The sequence below is a fragment of the Stenella coeruleoalba genome (genome assembly GCF_951394435.1).
Source record: "Stenella coeruleoalba genome assembly, chromosome: 7".
Classification (NCBI taxonomy): domain Eukaryota; kingdom Metazoa; phylum Chordata; class Mammalia; order Artiodactyla; family Delphinidae; genus Stenella; species Stenella coeruleoalba.
The window spans coordinates 67,349,673-67,371,183 of record NC_137153.1 but is presented as its reverse complement, the minus strand read 5'-3'; the positions used below and the strand labels follow the sequence as shown (position 1 = coordinate 67,371,183).

General features: G+C 41.5%; 1 protein-coding gene across 1 annotated transcript in view; it reads left to right on the top strand.

The window, feature by feature from the left end:
* Positions 1-21,511, top strand: part of LOC307188629 (programmed cell death 1 ligand 2-like) — a gene marked incomplete at its 3' end in the record, with an annotated part of 91,515 nt that overhangs the window by 46,826 nt on the left and 23,178 nt on the right. The window contains exon 6 of the mRNA XM_079926019.1: positions 3,724-3,773. Coding sequence (XP_079782145.1) covers positions 3,724-3,773 — 50 coding nt within the window. The remainder of the gene's footprint in view (positions 1-3,723; positions 3,774-21,511) is intronic.

Genomic DNA, 21,511 nt, shown 5'->3' with positions numbered 1-21,511 from the left:
GTGTGCATTAGCTTGGGTATTAACCACAAAACCCTCTACTATGGAATCCAGCATCCAAGAACTATTGTTAAAAGAAAGAAGGGGGTTGGGGAGGAAGGAAGAAGGGAAGAAGGGAGGGAGGAAAGGAGGAAAAATGGGGTGGGGAGAGAGAGAGAGAGGGGATAGAAGTGGAGGGGAAGGGCAATTCACCATAAAGGAGGAATTACAGGGTCTTGCCCCAAAGAACTTTGACTAAACAGAATCACTTCTGCAAATCTATGACCTCAGAGAGTCATGACAGATGCAGCTCATCAAAATCTTACCTTCTGCATTCTTTCATTACCTCCCTCATACGTACCTCTCAGAAACAACTTTATAACCAAGGTCCCAGACCTGGGACCTGAGAGCCCATTAGTCACCTCAGAAAGGAGCAGCAGAGTCTTCTGTCCCTACTCTCTTTGGGAAAATGAAATGGAGCAACATTCCTTAAAGATAGAGCAGAAAAAAGAAATCCTCCCCTCATCCCCCATCCCAATCTCAAGAGTAAGTGAAGCTATCAGTAGCTTCAAGCTGGGTGCAAGTCTCAGGCACCAACTGGAGTGGGAGAGATTTGTTACTAATAAGAGGTAAGTGAATACATTTTCAAATGATTCCTTTTCTGTTTTTAATGAACCAGAGTGAAATCACCGTTGCCTATGTAATAACCCCCCTCTCTAACTCTTGTGCTTTGGGATCTGCTTTCTTGCAAGGGAGTAAACAGATACACGTGTGGAAATGCATCTGCCATGTAGACAAACTCATGTCACAGAAGAAGCTTGAGAAGTTCTGGTACTCTGGATAGAGCTTTAAACCAGTGACAGAAGCTAGGTCTGGACCTGGTGCTCCCACATATTGGTTCTAGGATCTTGTACGAATCACTCAACTTCTTTGAGGTGTTTTTTCCATCTGATGCAGGAAGCAATATGAGAACAACATTTTCCAGCTTATTGATCCAACCTCACTGCCACGACTGTGGTTCAACCTGGACTAGGGCAGAACCCTCCTACTTGTCTCCCTGCACCCACTCCTGCCTCCAATGTGGTCTATTTTCAATCTAGCTAGAACAGGCATTTAAATTCTCAAATCTACCATGTCTTCTCTGCTCACACCTCTTCCATGGCTTCTCACTGCTCGCTGGGTGAAGTCCCAACAAGTCCCTGGTCCTATGACTCACATCTCGGCTTTGTACCCTCGTTTTCCAAGCTCTAGCCATACAGAATTGTCTGGTCCACAGAGGTATCTCATTCTTGCAATTCTGAGTTTTCTCATATAATATTCACTCTTTCTAAAATATTTTCTTTTCTTTGTCCACCTGAGTTGGAGTCATCCTTTGAATCTTAGCTAAGCTGTCACTTCATCAAGCCTTCCCTGATTCTACTCCCACCCCTGACTCTACTCCCTCATGACACCCATTACTTCAAATCCCCTTGTTAGATATTTCCATAGCACCTACTTCTCATTTCAATGCACTCAGCACACATTACATACTTACGGCCTGTTTTAATAGCTTGGGCTATAAATGGAATTGCATCCCTTTTAATTTTCCAAATCCTCAAGTACCCACCTGCCTACCTCAGCAAGAAGTCCAGTGTCTCCCTCTTACAGTATGTACTTCCCCACCTCCCACAGACTGTCAGAAGGCTTGCTTACCCCCCAGGGTCAGTGCTGCTTCAAAACAGGCAGGAAGGCTACTGGGGAGCTAGGTCAGTTCACCAGAGGGCACTGGTTTTGAGCTGCAGCTGTTTCTACTGCCATCAACATCTCTGTTCCCTCTGGGTATCTCTGTCCACCACACAAAGGTACCCTTGCCAGTCCAGATCCCCACACAGACCAGAGTGATGCAGGATGGCAACTCTTCTGGCTCCCCTCACACGTTCTGCCATTGCTCCTAAAGCAAGATTCTCATGGGCTGGTGTGGCAGAAGGGGCTTCCTGCCTTAACAGCAGCTGTGCCCAGCCAGCCTCTTCTGCGCTCAGCCTTTGCATTGAGCCTGCGACATCAGTCCTAACTGCCTTATCTTGAGTTCCTCTTGGCGACATTGCTGTCCCAAACTTCTAAATCTATCAGAGTAAAATAAACAGGTCCACCCAGAAGGCTCTTTGGCTCCTAAATAGATTTACCCACCTATGTCTCAGCAACCAGCTCTGCACACCAAGGTGTATAGGGAGGCTGTTGACAGTCCATACAGGGTTCTGTTTACCGTCTCCACTTAAGAGGAACCATTCAATAGTTTACGGCTGCAGGGTGACTTGCTGGGTTCCAGAAAAGAAGTTGGCCTTCTATTACAAAAACAATGTCAAGTTCTGCTTCATCTGCTAATCTTTAAATTTCCTGAGTTCAGGGACTGTGTTTCTCTTATTCATCAGTATATGTCCAGTGTCTAAAACATTACCTGGCATATATAGGCGTTAAACAAAATTTTAGACATTTAACCTCCCATGTGCAGATATGTATGCTAACCTGCTCTGTACAATGTAGCCATATGTCGTTATTTAAATTAAATAAAAATTCAAGTCCCTGGTCATATTTTAAGTGCTCGCATATTGTAGGTGTTCAATAGCCACATGTGGCTAGTAGCTACTCTGTGGGATAGAGCAGTATTTCCAATTTCTACTGGATTCAATAAATATAATATGATATTTCAATAAATATATATTTCAACAAATATGATCATTAAAAAACAAAACATATTAAAAGAATTTCTATAAAAGTTTCTAAATGTTTATACTTGATTTTTGTATCTATCTCATCATAGACTGTTAACAATCAGTTCACCCACTGGTACCAGCCCATGGACCACATTTTGAGTGGCACTGCCCTAAGAGACTGAGCCAGGACTTTGCAGGGATTTAAACCAAAGGCCAAATATGCTGGCTAATGCTTGCATGAGAACCACAAAGAATGGCAGCACTGACCTCAGGCATTAGAGACCTTCACTCAATCTCCAACATTCAAGGGCAATTTCTATAGGCTAACCATTGGGCTCCTTTCAAATACAAACACTCTTGGAGGAGATTGCCGTGTGGGATAGAAGCCCTCTAAGTCCAGGCCAAGGTCAGGATGGTTATGAGGGAGTTACAAAGAATCTGATGTACAGAGCAAAAGCAGAATTAGGGATGGATTGAGTTCAGGAGCCCAGGCAACTGTAGGACATGGGCATCAAGCCCTGGAAGAAAATCAGAGTGGGAGGGAACATGTGAAATCAGCGGTTGAGAAAGAGATGAAACCAGGGAAACAGTGGTCAGCAGCGTCCCATCATGTGAACTTGCGCTTCTGCCCCAGGAATTACTTTGAACAAGTATGTCATTTATACCTTAGAGTAAATTAATTGATCAGACCATCTGCTCTGTTTAGGGAAGACAGGAAGGAAGTGGTATTCAGGACTAAAGCAGAACAGGGAGAGATAATTTCGGAGACATTTCCTGGGCTGAATACCCAAATTAGCAGCCCCTCAGCCTCTGAGTACCTGGGGGCCAGAGGCAGACAACAGAATGGGAAGTAAGTGGGGCCCTTCTTTCTTCACAATTTTCTCCTAAGAGTATGGTTTTTCGTCGTATTCAGCCTGAGGTCTCAAACCACGGTGGACATTTGGACTTCTATATGTGGATTTATTTGAAGTTACTTTTTGTTCTGCCATTGTTTAGCCTATAAACAGAACTATTTCCTCGTTAATCTTAACCCATCCCTGGATTTTTTCTTTTTCAGGCACAACAAAAAGATATGTCACCACGGTAAGGAGGGAAGTGGACAGAGCTGTAAGTAATCATGATTTTTCTTTTCTTTTTCACCCCCTTTCCTCTCCCAGCGTGAATTAAGAAATAACCTCTATTAATGCACCAAGGGCAACTGAATAGTTTAGGCTCGTGCAGAATCTTCCTGTTAAGTGGCATTTTTAGCCCGTTTTTCTTGCAACCCTGTGTTGTTCCATACCTTTCTTGGAGAACAAGATGGTGTCTTGTATAGCCACAGAATAACTCTGTAGCCTTTCGTCTGTCTGTATTCCTAAGCACCCCTAGAAAATAAGGCACAGGACATCTGGGCTCACAAAATTAGATGCATGGTTAAATTTAACAATAAGGAGAAGATATTCTACTGTGGCACAATCAACAGCTGATGTTTTTGCAACAGTTGTTAAGTACACTGTTGGGGGCTGTGTGTCAGGGGCATTGCTGGGGATGTAGAAGTATGTCATGAGGTTGACAGGCATGGAGCTGGACTTTGTGGAAGAGAGAGGATGTGATCTGGAGGTTAGGAGAAGTAGGATTGCTGAAATCATTCAGGCTCATTGGATGAAAAGCTTAGACCCTGGGGAAGTGGTGTGTTGGGGACCAACAGGCCTGGGTCTCATTGTAAAATGGGTATTTCTGGCTTTCTTGGGAAAGCTGCCTTTCCCTGCAATCTAGGGATCACATGGTGTGACACACAAGTTTATGAGTCACCAAAATAATGATAGGCAATTCATAGAAATTTCTAAATAACTATGTATCGGCTAGTCAGAATATTCAGAACTGTTCATTTTCAAATTCTGTTGAATATATCCCCAAAATTCCAGAGGGACCAATTGTGAAAATAACCCTAGAAAACCTTCAGTTACCAGGGTCTGTGTCTGGCTTATGCATCAGACATGGCAGCTTAGAAGCACAAAATGAAACTTAAAAGAATGAAATGAAAAGAGGCTCCTGCACCCTCCCTGTCTCCACCACTTCCCTGAAAGCGATTCTTGAAACTACATCCTGTGACTGTATACGCATCCCTGGGCACAGCACCAGGAAAGAATTGCAGCTTAGGCCGGACTGTTACCCTGAGCTTTTCTGAATCAGCAACAAGATTTTCTTGACTCAGAAAACTTTCACATCAACACTGGCAGGCCTGATAGAAACATTCATTTCTTGAGAAACAAAAATCCTATATTCCTATAAATTGATCTGCTTGGCCTACATGTGAGTTTCCATGGGAGAGGCCCAATATTTGTCTGAATTTCACGAGGTCAGAGTGTATAAGCGACTCCTTCAATGGCTCAGCATAAGGAAGAAAGCATAGTTGAAGTCCTGAGCACAGAGGTAATAAACTCAGGTGCCTACTAGGGCCAGGCAGGAGATGAAATGAGTAAACACTGTCTAGTATAACCTGATAGGGAGTGGGGGAGGGATTTCAACAAATTGGAGAGTATATTCCATGTCAATTTAGCACTAGCCTAACATTGCCTGAGAAGATGGAAATCCATATTTTTATATAAAAACAACCTAATTACTAAATGCTGGCTGAAAGTATTTCAACTACCAAACAAACTAAATAAAATGTGCCCGTAGGCTAATTGAGCCTGTCAATGACCAGTTTTCAAGCTCTTTCCTAGAGAGAAAATATTGTCAGGAAAGAGCCTAGGATCTGAGTAATGAAGGCAGAAACACCTATTTGGAGAACTGAACACTCAAAGGCTTGCTGCCAACCTAAATGTCTATCCTATGGCCTGCCACATGGTCTGCATGTTGCACTGTTATAAAGTGACTTCTTTGGATTAACAGTGTATCACAGTCATTTTTAACCAGTACAGCTCCTTATAAACAGAAAAATTTCAAACCCTCTTTTAATGGTGTCTGAAATTCAAAATAGAGTAACTATCTTGATCAAAAATCAAGTTAAAGAAATGGGACTAATTCCCTCCTCCCCCTGCCTGGCCCCCCGCCCCTCCACAATTATATATAGTCACAGTCTCTACCTTTTAACCTGGAGGAAGGGAGAGTCAGGGAGGTGAGAGAGTGATGCTTCTCCTCTTTCTCCCTCACCCCTCCTTGGCACTTACCTGAGAATATGTGGTACAGTGTAAATAAGTCAGGACCACTTAGATATACATCATAGAAGACACACATAGGAATGTACACGGTACTATTACTTATAATAGCAACAAATTAGAAATAATCAAATATGAATCAATAGGAGAAAAGTTGAATAGGAAGACTAGACAGTAATTAAAATGAAAGCACCAAAACTAGATGTATTTTTGAGATGAATAAATCTGAACAATATAATTTGGAGAGGAAAGACAGATACAGATAGCATATTACCAATGACAGAGAGTTTAAAAACATGCAAATAGGGCTTCCCTGGTGGCGCAGTGGTTGAGAGTCCGCCTGCCGATGCAGGGGACACGGGTTCGTGCCCCGGTCCAGGAAGATCCTGCATTCTGTGGAGCGGCTGGGCCCGTGAGCCATGGCCGCTGAGCCTGCGCGTCCGGAGCCTGTGCTCCGCAACGGGAGAGGCCACAGCAGTGAGAGGCCTGCGTACCGCAAAAAGAAAAAACAAAACAAAAAAAAACACATGCAAACAACCCCTAAGTAGTGTTTATGGGAAACAGTCATGTGATATAAAAGTACAAAAATAGTATGGAAGTGATAAACATCAAATTTAACCTCAAACTGGGTAGTGGTTATACAGATGTTCGTTACATTATTCTCTATACTTTATTTTATGCCTGAAATATTTATTTTTATAAAAAAAGAGGTCACAATTAAAATTCAAGACATTTAGATTTAAGTTTTTCTGTGAGCTAGCTACACAACCTTAGGTAAGATCTGCCCCCTCTCTGTGCTTGAGTTTTGTCAACTGTAAATTGAGAAAGTTGGACCAAATCCAGAAGGGCAAACGGGCCTCATGTCAGGTGCAGGGAATGCCTAGAGCAGAGATAAGGATGGTTTGGGAGACTATTTCTAGATGGAAAGTGTGGTGATTGATGAATGAATAATGTCTGCCTTGGGTGTGGGGTGGGAAAAGTCATGGTCCTTGACAATATATTAAAAAAAAAACAATTATGCGTTTATCTGTATTTCCATTCATCTTTGTCATGTACATACATACATGACATTATTTTGTGTTCTACATGTTTCAGTTGCATCCAGAGTTATTTTCAGATTGATCCAAGTCTTTGTAATCATGTTTAGAGCTGCATAAAATGTAGAACTTGACTGATGATCACTAATGATGAAGTATTAAAGGAACAAATTACTCATTTTTACTTAGCATAATGTTTTATGGTTTTGTCAAGACAAATACCAATGTGTTAGATTTTCAGTAGATGCTTTTTAATTTCCTCCCTAAAAAGTTGTTCATCAGTTATTAACTCTTTATTTAGAATGGATTTAATGCTTTGGATAATATCCCCTGGGAAGAAGAAGGAGCCAGACATGGAGATACTGATTTGAGAAATAGGAAGAGGCTAGGTCTGGGGCCCAGTGTTTGGACAGCCAAGAAAACTTGGTACGTGTTGTTGGGGGTGAGGGGTACTTCAGGCTTCTCCAGAGAAACAGAACACAGAACCGCTAGGAGACCAAAAAGTATGAAATCTGTAGGGCAGGCTGGCAGGCTGGGAACTCAGGTAAGAGCTGAAGGTGCAATGTTGAGTCCCAGATCTATAGGTCAGGCCAGCAGGCTGGGGACTCAGGTAGGATTTCTACATTACAGTATTGAGGCAGAATTCCTTCTTCTCTGAGAAACCTCAGTTGTTGCTCTCAAGGTCTTCAACTGTTTGAATGAGGCTCATCCACATTATGGAAGGTAATCTGCTTTATTTAAAGTCAGTGGACGGTAGGGACTTCCCTGGCGGTCCAAGTGGTTAAAGACTTTGTCTTCCAATGCAAGGGGTGTGGGTTTGATCCCAGGGAGCTAAGGTCCCACATGCCTCAGGGCCAAAAAACCCAAAACATAAAAACAGAAGCCATATTGCAACAAATTCAATAAAGACCTTAAAAATGGTCCACATCAGGGGTTCCCTGGTGGCACAGTGGTTGAGAGTCCGCCTGCCGATGCAGGGGATGTGGGTTCGTGCCCCGGTCCGGGAAGATCCCACATGCCATGGAGCGGCTGGGCCCGTGAGCTGTGGCCGCTGAGCCTGCATGTCCGGAGCCTGTGCTCCGCAACGGGAGAGGCCACAACCATGAGAGGCCCGCGTACCGCAAAAAAAAAAAAAAAATTGGTCTACATCAAAAAAATCTTAAAAAAAAAGAAGTCAGTTGACGGTAAATGTTAATCGCATCTACAAAACACCTTCACAGCAACATGTAGACTAACATTTCACCAAACTGGGCACATTAGTCTAGGCAAATTGACATATAAAATTAACCATCATGGCATCAGGAGTTGAGGGGAACATTTTGCCTGGAATAAGTCAAGTTATCAGACCTCTCAGAGCCTTTAAAAATAGAAGTATGTGGCCATCTATTTTCTGGTCATTGGAGTTGTCCAAATGACCAGGGCTCTGTCTAATACCTGTTCATCCATGTAGCTGCCACCCCAGATTTTCGTGCAGACTAACTATTTAGGGTTTTTTGCATATTTCAGCAGGATTTTTTTCTCAGCTCACTGCCTCTCAACCTTTCAGCAACAAAAGAACATCTGTGGCATCAGACTCTGCCACTTTATGTATTTTGAAATAAAGAATATCTGAGTAGATCTAGAGGGGGAAAGAAAAACAAACTTGTAGTCAAATGTTACTTGATAAAATCAAACTACAGTTTTTGGAAATTACTTCTCAGTAAAATGAAGAGATTACATGAAATAGATTTGACTTATCTAATATCTTGTTTCCTTACCAACTCCCAGTGAGACATTTTAAAATGTACAGATAGCTTTGGAAAGTCCCCTTGAGTGGAGCCGGCACACTCTGTGAGGTCCGATTCCCCCTACACTGTTTTCATCATCATGCCAGTCTCCTGTCTCTAGACTAGATCTAAACTCCTTTGCATGGCTTTTCAGGGCATCCTTCTCCCTCTCCTGTTCCCATGCCAAGCTCATTCCTACCTCTGTGCCTTTGCTCATGTTGTATCTTCTGCCTGGAATGCCCTCCCCATTCCTTCTTGCTGACCCAAATTCAAACTTCTTGCAGGATCTATCTTAATATAGAATAATAATTAGCATTATTATTGTTATAATGCCAGACCACTGTTCTAAACACTTTAGAGGTACTAACATTTAATCCTCACGGTAGCCCTATGAGGTATATACTTCCCGCCGCCATCTCCAATCTTAGAGATGAGGAGATACTTGTGCAAGGCCATATGGCTAGTAGATACAAGGTCCAGTAAATGGACCCATGTATCCCAGTCTAGAGCCCACGCCTATACACTACATTGTACTCCCTTTCTTAATCTGTAAGACTCTCTCCCCCAACTCACCCATCTTTTTTTTCCCTCTGCATTGTACACACAGTCTGTACTACTCTTAAGCACAGCATGGTCACAGCATTATTTTCTGGCCGCTTCCAAGTGTATATATTTTATGTCTACTTAGTCAATGCAATGAAGTGAGATATTACTGTTAATGAAAGTATTGGGTATTTGGTGTTTGTTTTATTGTCCATTTGTCAGTACTTCTTTTAGTTTATTCTGTGATAAATTTAAAGAAGGTGACTGATATGGACCAAATTTGGCTCACTAATAAAACATCTTGTTTTAGTTGAGTTTTCCAGCTCAAAAGAGAATAACTTATCATGATTTCTAGAACATCTGTAGTACTTTTAGTAGGCACCTATTAATGAGAATCAACCACAGTTAACACTCTACTATCCTACCTCTTTACCTAGTTTACCTATCTTTTTTTTGTATTAACAAAAAAAAGGTAGGTAAACTACAGCCAGGGGTCAAATACCCTCTTGTTTTTATAAACAAAATTTTTATTGAATTTTTATTGAAACTTAACCATGCTCATTGTTTTCATATTGTCACCCTCCCCCAAATTTCACACCCCTTCCTCTGCTTCTGATGGCAGAGTTGAATAATTGCGACAGAGACCGTATAGCCCATAAAGTTTAAATTTTTTATAATCTGGCCCTTTACAGAAGACGTTTGCTGACCCCTGACCTAGAGGCTCTTCCAGGCTTTGCACCTCCTCCCACCTCGATGTACTTTTCCTGTACTAAGAGACCTAAGGCCACCCCCACTCTTACCTCAGCTTCATGAAGTCTGAAGACAGAGCCCACCGGGAAGTGCTTAGGCCCAGCCAGTTTGGGGCTGTCACTCTCCCACACGCATTCTCTGTCACCCCAACTCTGCCTCACCCCCAAAACTACCCCTGTGGGGACAGTGTTAGGTTCCAGGCTTTCCAGGAGCCATCCTGGGCCCTCACATTCTTACTCAGCATCACCTCGGGAGATGAAGTCTTGGGACTTGTTCTTGCCCTTTCCATTTGTGGAAGTTCTTCTTGCAGCTAACTTTACTCATGTGATGCTGTTCAGGCCCATGGCTTCTTGCTATTATGCAGGCAACCAAGCTGTCAAGCAGTATAACTTGAGGAGTGGATTCTGATACCATAGATATGTATCATGCTTCCTTTAAAAAAAAAAAAAAGAGTTATTCTAGTCATCAAACCATGCTTTCTTAGAGCTTCCAGACCATGTAGCCTGACTTCTCCACTTTAGAGATGGTGAGACTGGGGCTAAGGGATGTTAAGTGACTTTCTTGATGAAATAATGACAATAAATAAATAAATAAAAGATCTTATGATCCCCAGTATAACACTATTTATTCATTCATTCGCTCTAAAACATGTACTGTGTCTGCTATTTGAAAGACTCTGTGTCTGGTAGGCCATGTGAGAATTATAAGGGTGAATTAAGCACATGAGTCATCCAAGAGTCTTACAATGAAGTATTGGAGATGAGGTACTCAAAACCCTGTTCTCATTGCCATAGTTTGGTTAAAATTAAAATAAAAGAGGCCAGCTTTCTATATATCCTCTAGTAATTGATCCAATCTCTACATTTTGTTTTATTTTGTTTTTTTACTTGAGTCTCTTGTCTTCCCCCTAAGAACTTCCACCTGAGAACTGACCACAACCTTGGCATTCCATCATGGCACCATGGATGTGTCTCCTTTCCCCCTTCCTACTCCAGTGGTTCCCAATCTTTTTTTATAAGCCTTTAAAAAGGAGGTATTAGAAAGAAAACCTATATATACTGAGTAGGAAAAGTTTGAGTCGTCTTCCTATGTTCCTCCTTTACTCTCACACTACTATCACACTCAAACACATCTGACACCAGATGTGTGGAGGTTTTCCCCACACCAAGCAATTCTCTGCCTCACCAGGTGAGTGTCCTACAATTTAACTCAATTCTAACACTATCTACCTGGCGATGTGAGTGTCCTACAATTTAACTCAATTCTAACACTATCTACCTGGCGATAGCATGAGATCCCACAGGTTAAGGGCTCAGTCCCACAAGACTGCTCCCACCCTACTTCAGATGCCAATCATGAATTCAGGTTGTCACCTGTACTTCTGACCAATCAGCTATAAATCTGAGATTCTCATGCCCTTCTCCTTGGGTTCAACTAATTTGCTAGAGCCATTCACAGAGCTCAGGAAAATAGTATACTTAGGTTTACCAGTTCATTACAAAAGGATATGATAATGCATACAGATGAACATCCAGGTGGAAGAAATCTGTAGGGCAAAGTGCTTGGGAAGGGGCACACATGGCTTCCATGCTCTCTCCATGTGCCACTCTCCCAGCCCCTCCACATGTTCACCAATCCAGAAACTCTTCAAAACCCTTCCTTTGGGGATTTTTAATGGCATGATGAATCATTAACTCCGTTTTTAGCCCCTCTCCCCTCTCTGCAGAATAGGGGGTGGCGCTGAAAATTCCAAACTTCTAATTATGGCTTGGTCTTTCTGGTGACCAGCACCCATCCAGCAGCCCACCAAGAGTCACCTCACTAGACCAAAAGACACTGCTACCACCCAGGAAAGTCCAAGGGATTTAGGAGGTCTGTATCAGGAACCAGGACCAAATATTAGAAGAAAAGATGCTCTTAGTGCTCTTACCACTTAGGAAATTACAAAGGTTTTAGGAACTCTGTGCCAGGAATTGGGGGCCGAGACCAATATATATATTTTCTATTATCTTACAAAAGTAGATTAAAACAGTGGCAGAATTGGGATAGGGGATATAAAGACCCTTCCATAGGTCCCTGCAAAGACTTCCAAGGTACCTCGTGCTTCTTGGAACATATTTGGAAAATCATGTAATAGAAGTGATCTTCTATGATCACTTTATTCTGAAGCCCACCTTATTTATCTGGCCACAGAATCCCCAGAAATGCCCACCCCACATCATGCTTCCTTTCCACACAGAGCACAGCTGTCCCAGGGAGGGAGAAGGGGCTGGGGGCATCAGGAATGGCCTCACTCACCAGTGCTCATAGATTTTTACTGGTGTGAGAAGTCTCTGTGTTTTTTATGGTTCTCTATGGCTTACAAGAGGTACACATAATGCACAAAAGTTCAGAGATGGGGGGAAGAATATCACTTTGGGCTGGGGATAATCAGGGAGGAGGAAAAGTTTCATGAAGGAGGTGACATTTGAGCCAGGCAGAAACAGAAATAGCAGACTATTCTAGATAGAGGGGACACGGGAGGGAAGGCAGAGAGACCGGAAGACGTGAGGCATCTGAAGGAGAAGGCATGTGATCCTCATTTGGCAAGAGCCAGGTATGGGATAAGGGGAAAGATTGTTGGGGGCCATATCGTGAGTCATGAATTCTGGGCAAAGGAGATTATATTTTACTCACCAGGCGTGGGTGCCTTGGTCAGGTCTCAGCAGGAGACAGAGGGCACATACAGGGGGGTAACTGAAGCAAGTTTACAAGTTTTTACTCTTTACAAAGACATGAGCAGGATGAGGGGAAACCAGTGAGGGATATTAGGCATCCTGAGACTAAAAGAGCAGGGACCAGTGACTGAGCCTCAGCCTGAAGGGGAAAGGGGAGGGAGCAGTTACCAGAACACTGGTGAAAACAGCAACAGAAAAGGGCTGCCCCCTGGAGCTGTGGGCTTTAACGGAGGAATAAAACTGACCTGCAAACTGTCCAGAAGGTGGCTGAGGAAGAGATACTCCAACCTCACCCTCCTATCACCGATGCAATCTCCTTTCTCCCCTGAACTGAGGGAATGGAAACCAGAGGGAAGAAAGGCCAGTGATGCAATCCTGGGGTATGAACAGGACAGAGCAGGGTGGAGAGAGCATCTACATGAACAAACAGGAATATCTGGCACAATCGGAATTCTAAAAGGTCTGAATAGGGAAGCCCCAAGAACTTTGCTCCAGTATTGCTGAGCTGACTACAGGCCAGAGTACGGAGGAGAGAAGCCTCTTGCCACAGGTCTGGAGAGAAAGGCTGAAGATTTGGACTAGGGCAATGATCGAGGGGGTGGAAAGAAAGATTTAAGCCATGCTGCCTTTTGAGCGTTTTTTTCTAACTCCAGTTTTCTCACTCCAATCTGATTTTGAGAGGTTATGTATTTTCTAGTCAGAAAAACGATTTTCCTATTTGTGGACTTTTCTCCCCAGATTTGAATCTGTGGCCTGATGAGCTGGAGTGACCTGATGGGACATCCTCAAGAAACTTCTAGACTCTGAACAAGAATCCCTTGGCCTGCAGAGCTTGTTGTGTGCACTTTTCAAATGCCTTTGTGTGAGCCAGCACTTTAATCTGGAGACTGCAGCAAGACTAGGCAGCACCTGCCAAGGTGTACTTACAGAAGTCAGGCAGCCACCCCTCCACTGATCCGGGCTCTCACTCCTGCAGCCCGTGGCTCCAATCACACACTACTGCAGTTTAGAAAAAGACCACACCGGATGCTGGACCCCAGTGAGTGTCCTCAGGCTCTTTGTTGCTTCTGGACGGGAAACAAAAGGAATTATTTCCCCCTAAGTTTCCAAAGTGATTTCCAGAAGCAGAGACCAGTGGAAATTTCCAGTTACAGAAGTGGACAGATTGCCAGTAGAGATACTTTTATCTGTAGTTTCCTCTGGTTACTGGACAAGCCTATTGAGACTGCGAGCTCACAGACAGGGCTTTATACAAAGTCAAGCCATAATTGACATGTTTTATGACTTACAGGAATCTTGAAAGCATCTGAGTTGTTCTAATGAAGTATTTAAGCATTTAAGTACACAGAGTGGCCAACTACAAATTGTGGAAAAAAGCCATTGAGTATTATTTGTGAGGTCTGAATCACAAAGCATTGGTTTTAACCTGTAATGGCACCATATTGAATGGTGCTTTTTTTTTTTTTTAATTACATCCTTCCTTCAAAAAATTCTGTCTCCTTAACCTCAGAAGCCAATGATACACATTTTAAATTTTGGCATGCTAATATGCTACTTCTGCAAAGATTTCAGATGAGTAGCCATGATGATCAAAGCTCCAGACTAAGTCTCCTTTCCTAGCCCTCTATATGACTTTAAACTTAACCTTTCAGTGGCTCAGTGTCTAGGTCTGTGATACGGTGATACTCACAAGCTGAGGCCTTTGATGTCAGCACTAGAAATCCTGTGAGATCCCATTATGGGTGTGTCAAGGAGGAGGGTAACTGGACATGGTGACATCGGGCTAATCATGTTAAATTTGGTCTTTGTGCTGGGACCACAAAGCTCAGGACATTAATTGACCCCTAAACTATCCAAATGTAAACATTATCAAGCATAACAGATGGATGAGTGGGCCTGAAGCAAACTCTTTAACTGGTGTACAGACTAATTTTAGGTTTATGGGAATGAAGTGGTGTGAAAGTGAGTAACACACAAATAATATAACATCTCAGTTTCTTCTATAGACATCAAAGAATGCCGTTGAAGAATAAAACTCAATTGTTTATTCTTCAGCGTGTTCTGATGTCCTACTTTTGGCTAAGTGATTTCCTCAGGGCCCATCCAGGTCAGTAGGTTTAATGTTCCGTCAGGCCAGTTGGCTCCCATAGGTTTAAAAGCCTTTGAGGCACACTCGGATGCCCTCTTCAGAAGGGCAGGGTCCCATGGTTTGGTCTGGGGTCCCTGCTGGAGAAGCAGCACCTCCTAAGGCTGCAGAGATCAGAGCAGGCAGGCAAGGCCTTCTCCCTGAAGAAGCAAGTCTCTCCATCCTGGGCCCCACCTCCCCACAGATGTGTGGCTGGCATGCTGCATCCTTGGGTGGTAATATTTAACTCTATTAGGAACCCGGTGGCATAATGATTTCCGTCAAAATACCACCATCTTTAGTCCTAGATTGGGGCTATTTTCTAAAATACCAAATAGGGACAGGGCTGCCTACCTCCAATACCCCAAAATTCAGCGTTCTTTGGGGAAGAAGACCATTAGGCATTGTGTCCTAGCAGGAGGAACGTTCTACACTACAGCCTACAGTCATAATGTCTAACATTTACCAAGTACTTACTACATGCCCGATATTGTTTAGCGTTCTATACATGTCATTGGAATGCGTTCTCTCAAAACCCTCTGAAAAAGGCACTATTTATGTCTCCATTTTAAAGATAAGGAAACTGAGGCACAGAGAAGAAATTTGGTTAAGGCTGCCTGTTTAGTTTGGAAGGGATAGAGCTAGGGCAGTGAAACCATATTCATTATACCCCACCATGTGTCCTGATTTCCTACCCGATGGGACTTTAAGGTGGGATTTTACTGGTTACATACACCATGTGGTCTTTTTTTGCTGGCCTAGGATTAATTTCACTCTTACTTATTCCAAAGAGGCACTACAGGAGGGTGGGTGGAGAAGAGGCTCTGACATGAGAGATTCCAACTCCGACTCAACTATATATGAATCATACAACTTTGCATGTATCATTTGATCTCTCTAACCATCCGTTTCCTTATCTAAAAGATGAATACAGTCGTCCCTTGGTATCTGCAGGGGATTGGCTCCAGGACCCCCTCAGATACCAAGTCTGTGGATGTTCAAGTCCCTTATATAAAATAGTGCTGTATTTTTGTATAACCTATGCACATCCTCCCACATATTTTAAATCATCTCCAGATTACTTATAATACCCAATGAATGTAAATGCTTAAGTGAATAGCTGTAAATACAAAGTAAATGCTATGTAATAGTTGCTGGTACATGGCAAATTCAAGTTATGCTTTTTGGAACTTCCTTCAATTTTTTTTTCTAATATTTTCAGTCCTCAGTTGGTTGACTTCCTAGATGTGGAACCTGTGGATATGAGGGGCCAGCTGTAATATAAGAAAGGTTGTTAACATCTTCCTTTATCAGGCACTTAGCTTATACAGCACATGGTAAATACCTGTTAAATAACAAGTATCATTGGTAATCCCTGATGTACCAGCCACTATTTCTTGCCAAACAGGCAGTGTCGTGACACTATTAAGCTAATCTGTCTGCAGGATATTTCTCCTGAATCCTAGCCCTAAGGGAGAAGTGAGTTATGCTCCAAGGATTTCCAGCCAAGGAGTTTTTTGTCCCCAGGCTCTTCTGTACGTGCCGAATTCTCCAGCTAAGTCAGAGGGCTCACCAGTTCTCCAGTATGCCTTGTGCTGTCCCCTTCACCTGGAACATCTCCTTTCTGGGACCTCAATTCTCCCTTGCAAAACCCTATCTGTCCGTCAGATGCCAGCTCTGCCAGTGAATATTTTCTGTTTTTCTCCAGTTGAATATGAGCTCTCTTTACTCTGGGCAGAGCAGTGTTTTCTTTGTCCCTCTCTAAAGCAGTTATCTTTTTCAGTTTTGAATCATGAGGATTTGAGCACATTTTATATCTTCCCCTTAGACTATAAGCTCCTGGAGGACAAGGAGAGAGTGAGATTTTGTCATTCCTGCAGCATCTTTTATGTGATAGATGCCTCATGCATGATTGGCTCTGAGACTCATTATAATATTAGAGAAAATGGCTACACTTAACATTCTTACTTATTATGACCTTACTATGATTGGCTGAAAAGTATATTATGGCAATCCTCAAAACAAAAGAGCTAGATGAGTTCTAAGTCTTTTTTTGAAAAAGTACCTTCTACAAAGAAAGCAAAAATAGCATTTGGGAGAGTTTGAGGAATTGAGAAAGATCAAACAAACAAAAATCACCTATGATCTCATCATCCAAGCACAAGTATTTTCATTTTTGTTGTTGGCATTTGCTCTTTGTCCAGACACGTACATAATTTTGGCTATTGTTGTTAGCATGTCATTTTCTGTCCTTTTTTTCAAATTTGTCGCTGTGTATAAGTTCACAGCTATGTGGCTGACTAGTCTTCCTAATTATTTTTAATGGCTGCATGGCTTACAGATCCATGATGAACTGGAACTGGGCCCAGACTCCGCTTATCACCTGATCACTCTAAACCCCTATTTTGACCACTGGACCACAGTGGTATTTGGGATTCCTAAGAATTAGTGTCATTTCAGAGCAGTGTTTTGGAATTCCTGAAAAGTTTGGGTATTTCCATTTCCCCCAGTGCACAGACCCCTTAGTAAATGACTTTACATTCCTTTGGGGATGGCTTGGAGGAGGATCTATGCCAATTATTTGCGACATTGTTGCACAGTCCTTTCTTAAGGGGTCCAATTCTCCTCTTCATCCAGGAGCTTCAGATCTGGCCATCATGAGGTTAATTGTTTATCATTATAGATAACTTTCAAGCCATGTGCCAGACATTGTTCTATTTGCTTTACACGTATCACCTCATTTAAACTTCACAATTCAATGAAATAGAGACAATTAATGTCTCTATTTTACCCGCAAGCAAACTAAAGCCCAGTGAAATTAAACAAATTGCTCATGTCACGTAGCAGAGCAAGATCTTAAAGATTCTGCAAGCCAGCCATGGTCCTAGACCTGTAACACAGTCAAGCTCTCATCGTGTGGTATTTTGTAATTACATATGTGTTTGGTTTTCTCCAAAAGCCTGCATTGTACCTAGGAACAGGAACTGGATTTTTATTCATTTATGTAGTCCCAGAACCCAATACAATAATTGGCACATAGAAGATACTTGACAAATACTGTGGAATTGAATTGAAGGCAAATGCATGGAGTCTAGGAAAGAGAGGCCAATGTGGAAAAGTGTGATGGTGAATCCCAAGCACATCCAGCGGAAAGGGGTCCCCGTCCCTCCAGCACATGCATTGCTACCACCTGTCTGGTCTATCCCTCCAGTGGTGATGGATGCATCCGATTCACATAGCTTGATGACATCAGCCATTAAAATCATCCCAGCCACCGTCCCCCCTTCCTACCCCATCCTGATTCTCTGGTTACTGAGCAAACTGATTATAATTTGACTTTTCATATAGATTCTGTATGGGAATAGAATGTTCTGAAGCAATTTCTGATCTGCACATTAATAGTATTTCTTATTATAGAAAAGTCCTAGGAATTTGGTTAGCATGATCCAGTTTTTTAGTCTGATTCTGAGTGTCCTGACAAAATCAGTTTTCTGGACCTTTAAGGTAAGACCTTGGTGATGCCAATAAGAAATTTTTTTCTGTAAGGATGCTTATGCTGGTCATCAGCTGCATCTTGTCTATAACTGTGTATTCTCAAAAGCAGGCTCCACTTAGGAGAAGAAACTCAAAGACAGCAGCATGTTTTCTGCTCATTTCTGTTTGTTCTATAAAAATAGAATTCCATTTTAAAGCAGAACAGCTGCAAGAAGTACAGAGGAAGCAACTAATGCCTGAAATTTTGTGTTGTGCAGATTGAAGTGGAATATAATCAGGCTGCTGGTCAAATCAGGCAACATGCCAGTGTCTCAGTTCTCCTTGCTTTAAAATTCAAAAAATGAAAGGCTCAAACTTACAGGTCATTTAAATTTTAAATCAAAGCAAAACTTAAGTGGGCCTTTTAAATCATTACATTGGCAAAAGCTTTTTAAATTTATAACGCATAATGCTCCAGAACACGTTAAATTCATAGTCTCATAAGTTGTTAGTGGTCATATAAATCAGTACAATTGTTTTTGGAAGGTTATTTGTCTATAGAACAGAGGTCTTACAGTTTGTCATACCATTTGTTCGAGGAATTCTACAGTATGTAAATCTACTCTAATCTGAGAAAATAGCCAAAAAATATAGAAAAAGTTATAGACATGGAGAGGTTCATTGTAAATATAAATATATATTTTTTTAAAAGCTTTGCCATAACACTGAAAGAAAAAAGAAACATACAAAATTCTATACTTGCTTAGATTACTCTTAAGTTTTAAAAAAATGAACTCAAAAAAAAAAGTGCTTGGATATATAGCAAGAATCATGTCAAGATTCATACTTTTACCCAAAAATACCATTCCAAGGATTTTCTTAAAGGAAATCCATAGACTAAAGTGAAATAGGTATTATATGAAAAAGTACATTACAGTGTTATCGATGGCCCCAAACTGGAACTAATCTGTCAAACAAAACAGAAGTGAATTAGTCATAGTGATTGGTATTTGCATTACAGACTAAATAGTAAGCTAGTCATAAAAATGACAGTTATAAAGATTATATAGAAATATGAAATAATTATATATATATTTTTTTTTAGTACGCGGACCTCTCACTGTTGTGGCCTCTCCCGTTGCGGAGCACAGGCTCTGGATGCGCAGGCTCAGCGGCCATGGCTTACAGGTCTAGCCGCTCCGCGGCATGTGGGATCTTTCCGGACCAGGGCACGAACCCGTGTCCTCTGCGTCGGCAGGCGGACTCTCAACCACTGCACCACCAGGGAAACCCATATGATATAATTTTAAGTAGAAAAATAGTTTCTATACAGTGAGCACTTACCATGAGCCTGTCACTATGTTGCTCATTTTATACACATTATCTCTTTTCGTGCTGACAGAACCTGAAGAGTAGGTAGAGTGCTATGCTCAGCGACAGAAGAAAATTGAGACAAAGTTGCTTAGTAATTTTCCCTAGTTCACAGAGTTCATACAGCAGGTATTCAAACCTAAGCTAACTGATATCAAAGCCATTTCTCCTTATCCAACATGCTATAAAAGCCCTAGACACCTGAAGATAATAAGCAAACGTTAATATAAAATATATATGGAGAGAGAGAGAAAAAAATCAGAGTGGAGCAATGGTGTGGGTGGTCTTATAATAACTGGTTCCTTTCTATTACAATGTTAAGTCCAAACAAACAAACAAAAAAGTAAATAAATAAAATTTTAAAAGTGAGAATGATACAAAAGGCTGGAAAGAAGTATACTAAAGTATTAATAGGGTTTTGTTAAAGAGGTAGGGTTTGGTGTAATTTCCCCCTTTTCTCTATTTTACAAGATTTTTTGGTAATGTATAGTACTTTTGTAAAATATTTTAAGTGCTCACTTCAGCAGCACATATGCTAAAATTGGAAAGATTCAGAGAAGGTTAGCATGGCCCCTGCACATGGATGACACACAATTTCATGAAACATTTCATATATAGATCAATATCAATATATATCGATATATATCTATATGTCCTCTGTGATATGGAATCCAGAGCTCTGTAAAGCTTATTGATCATTGAAACACTGTGATGTTCAGAAACAGCAGTGGTATTCCTGGCAGTATAAGTGTTATTAGGAATACAGTATATCTGTCATTCCTTTCAAAAATTCTGTGGGTTAATTTCCACAGAATCCTTTTTTATTTTTAAAGGTTTGAGAAGAAAATCTAAAAGCTCATGTTCCTTCCTTCTTTTTCTTCCTTCCTCACCTTTGCTTTCTTCACTGTAAAATTAGTATGGTGATAACAGTAACCTGCTCTGTTGATGTGATGAGTATATGGGCAATTTTTATTTTCATTATATTCTTCCTGTGTTTGAAAGGTTTTGAAAAACATATTTAACAATTTTAACCTAAAAAATAATCTTTAAACTTAATTTTTTAATTATTAAATTTAAATTAAATTCAAAAGATTTTTTAATATTTTGAAATTTTAGAAATTCAGTGTTTATTGAAAATCAAAATGTGGCACAAATACCAAGTATAATGGTATTTTGGGAAAAATTCTTATATGCGCTACTCGTGTTTTTCCTCTTTCTGGTACATGCTTTCACCTGTGTTTTAAAGAGACTCTAAAGAGAAACTAAAAGGAAAGTTTACTAAGTGAAAGTTTGAGCAGGTTCTGGGGTTGCCACCATACTGCCTGCTTCATTGAATGTCACATGGGCCTCTGCACACAATGCATGACTGGGCTGTGACAGAGCACATGACACACATGTGACAGGACGGGCTGCTCACGTCCTTTCCAAATAATGCTCTGGGGAGTAGTCCTCAAGAACCACTCTCCTAAAAGCAGAAAATTCAGGGGTGGGGAGCAAGAGGGGTCTTCCCAAAAACACAAAAACTTTTCTGAGTGTTCTAAAAATGAAGGGAAGAAGAACAGTGAGTACTAGATGTTAAAATGTGACATTTGAAAGCTGTTAGGAAAAATGCCAGGCTGACAGTCTCCAGCTATATCCCCCAGAGTCAAAATGAAAAGTGCAAACCCAGGCTGACAGAGGCCCTACTTTTCTGAGTGTTCATCGGTGAGATGGGGAATTCATCGGACTACCCGGAAAGCATCTCCTCCCTTTCTGAGCTGCTGAGCATTAAGGTTTAATCCCCAGGATCTATCAGATTCTGTCTTGGAAGTTTGAACCCCAGTCAGCATTGTATGAGATGTTGTGAGAGATACAAAGTCTATATTAGGTATGCTTCACCCTGGGGAATTTATAGGAAGTGGGAGGAATACATCACACACAGG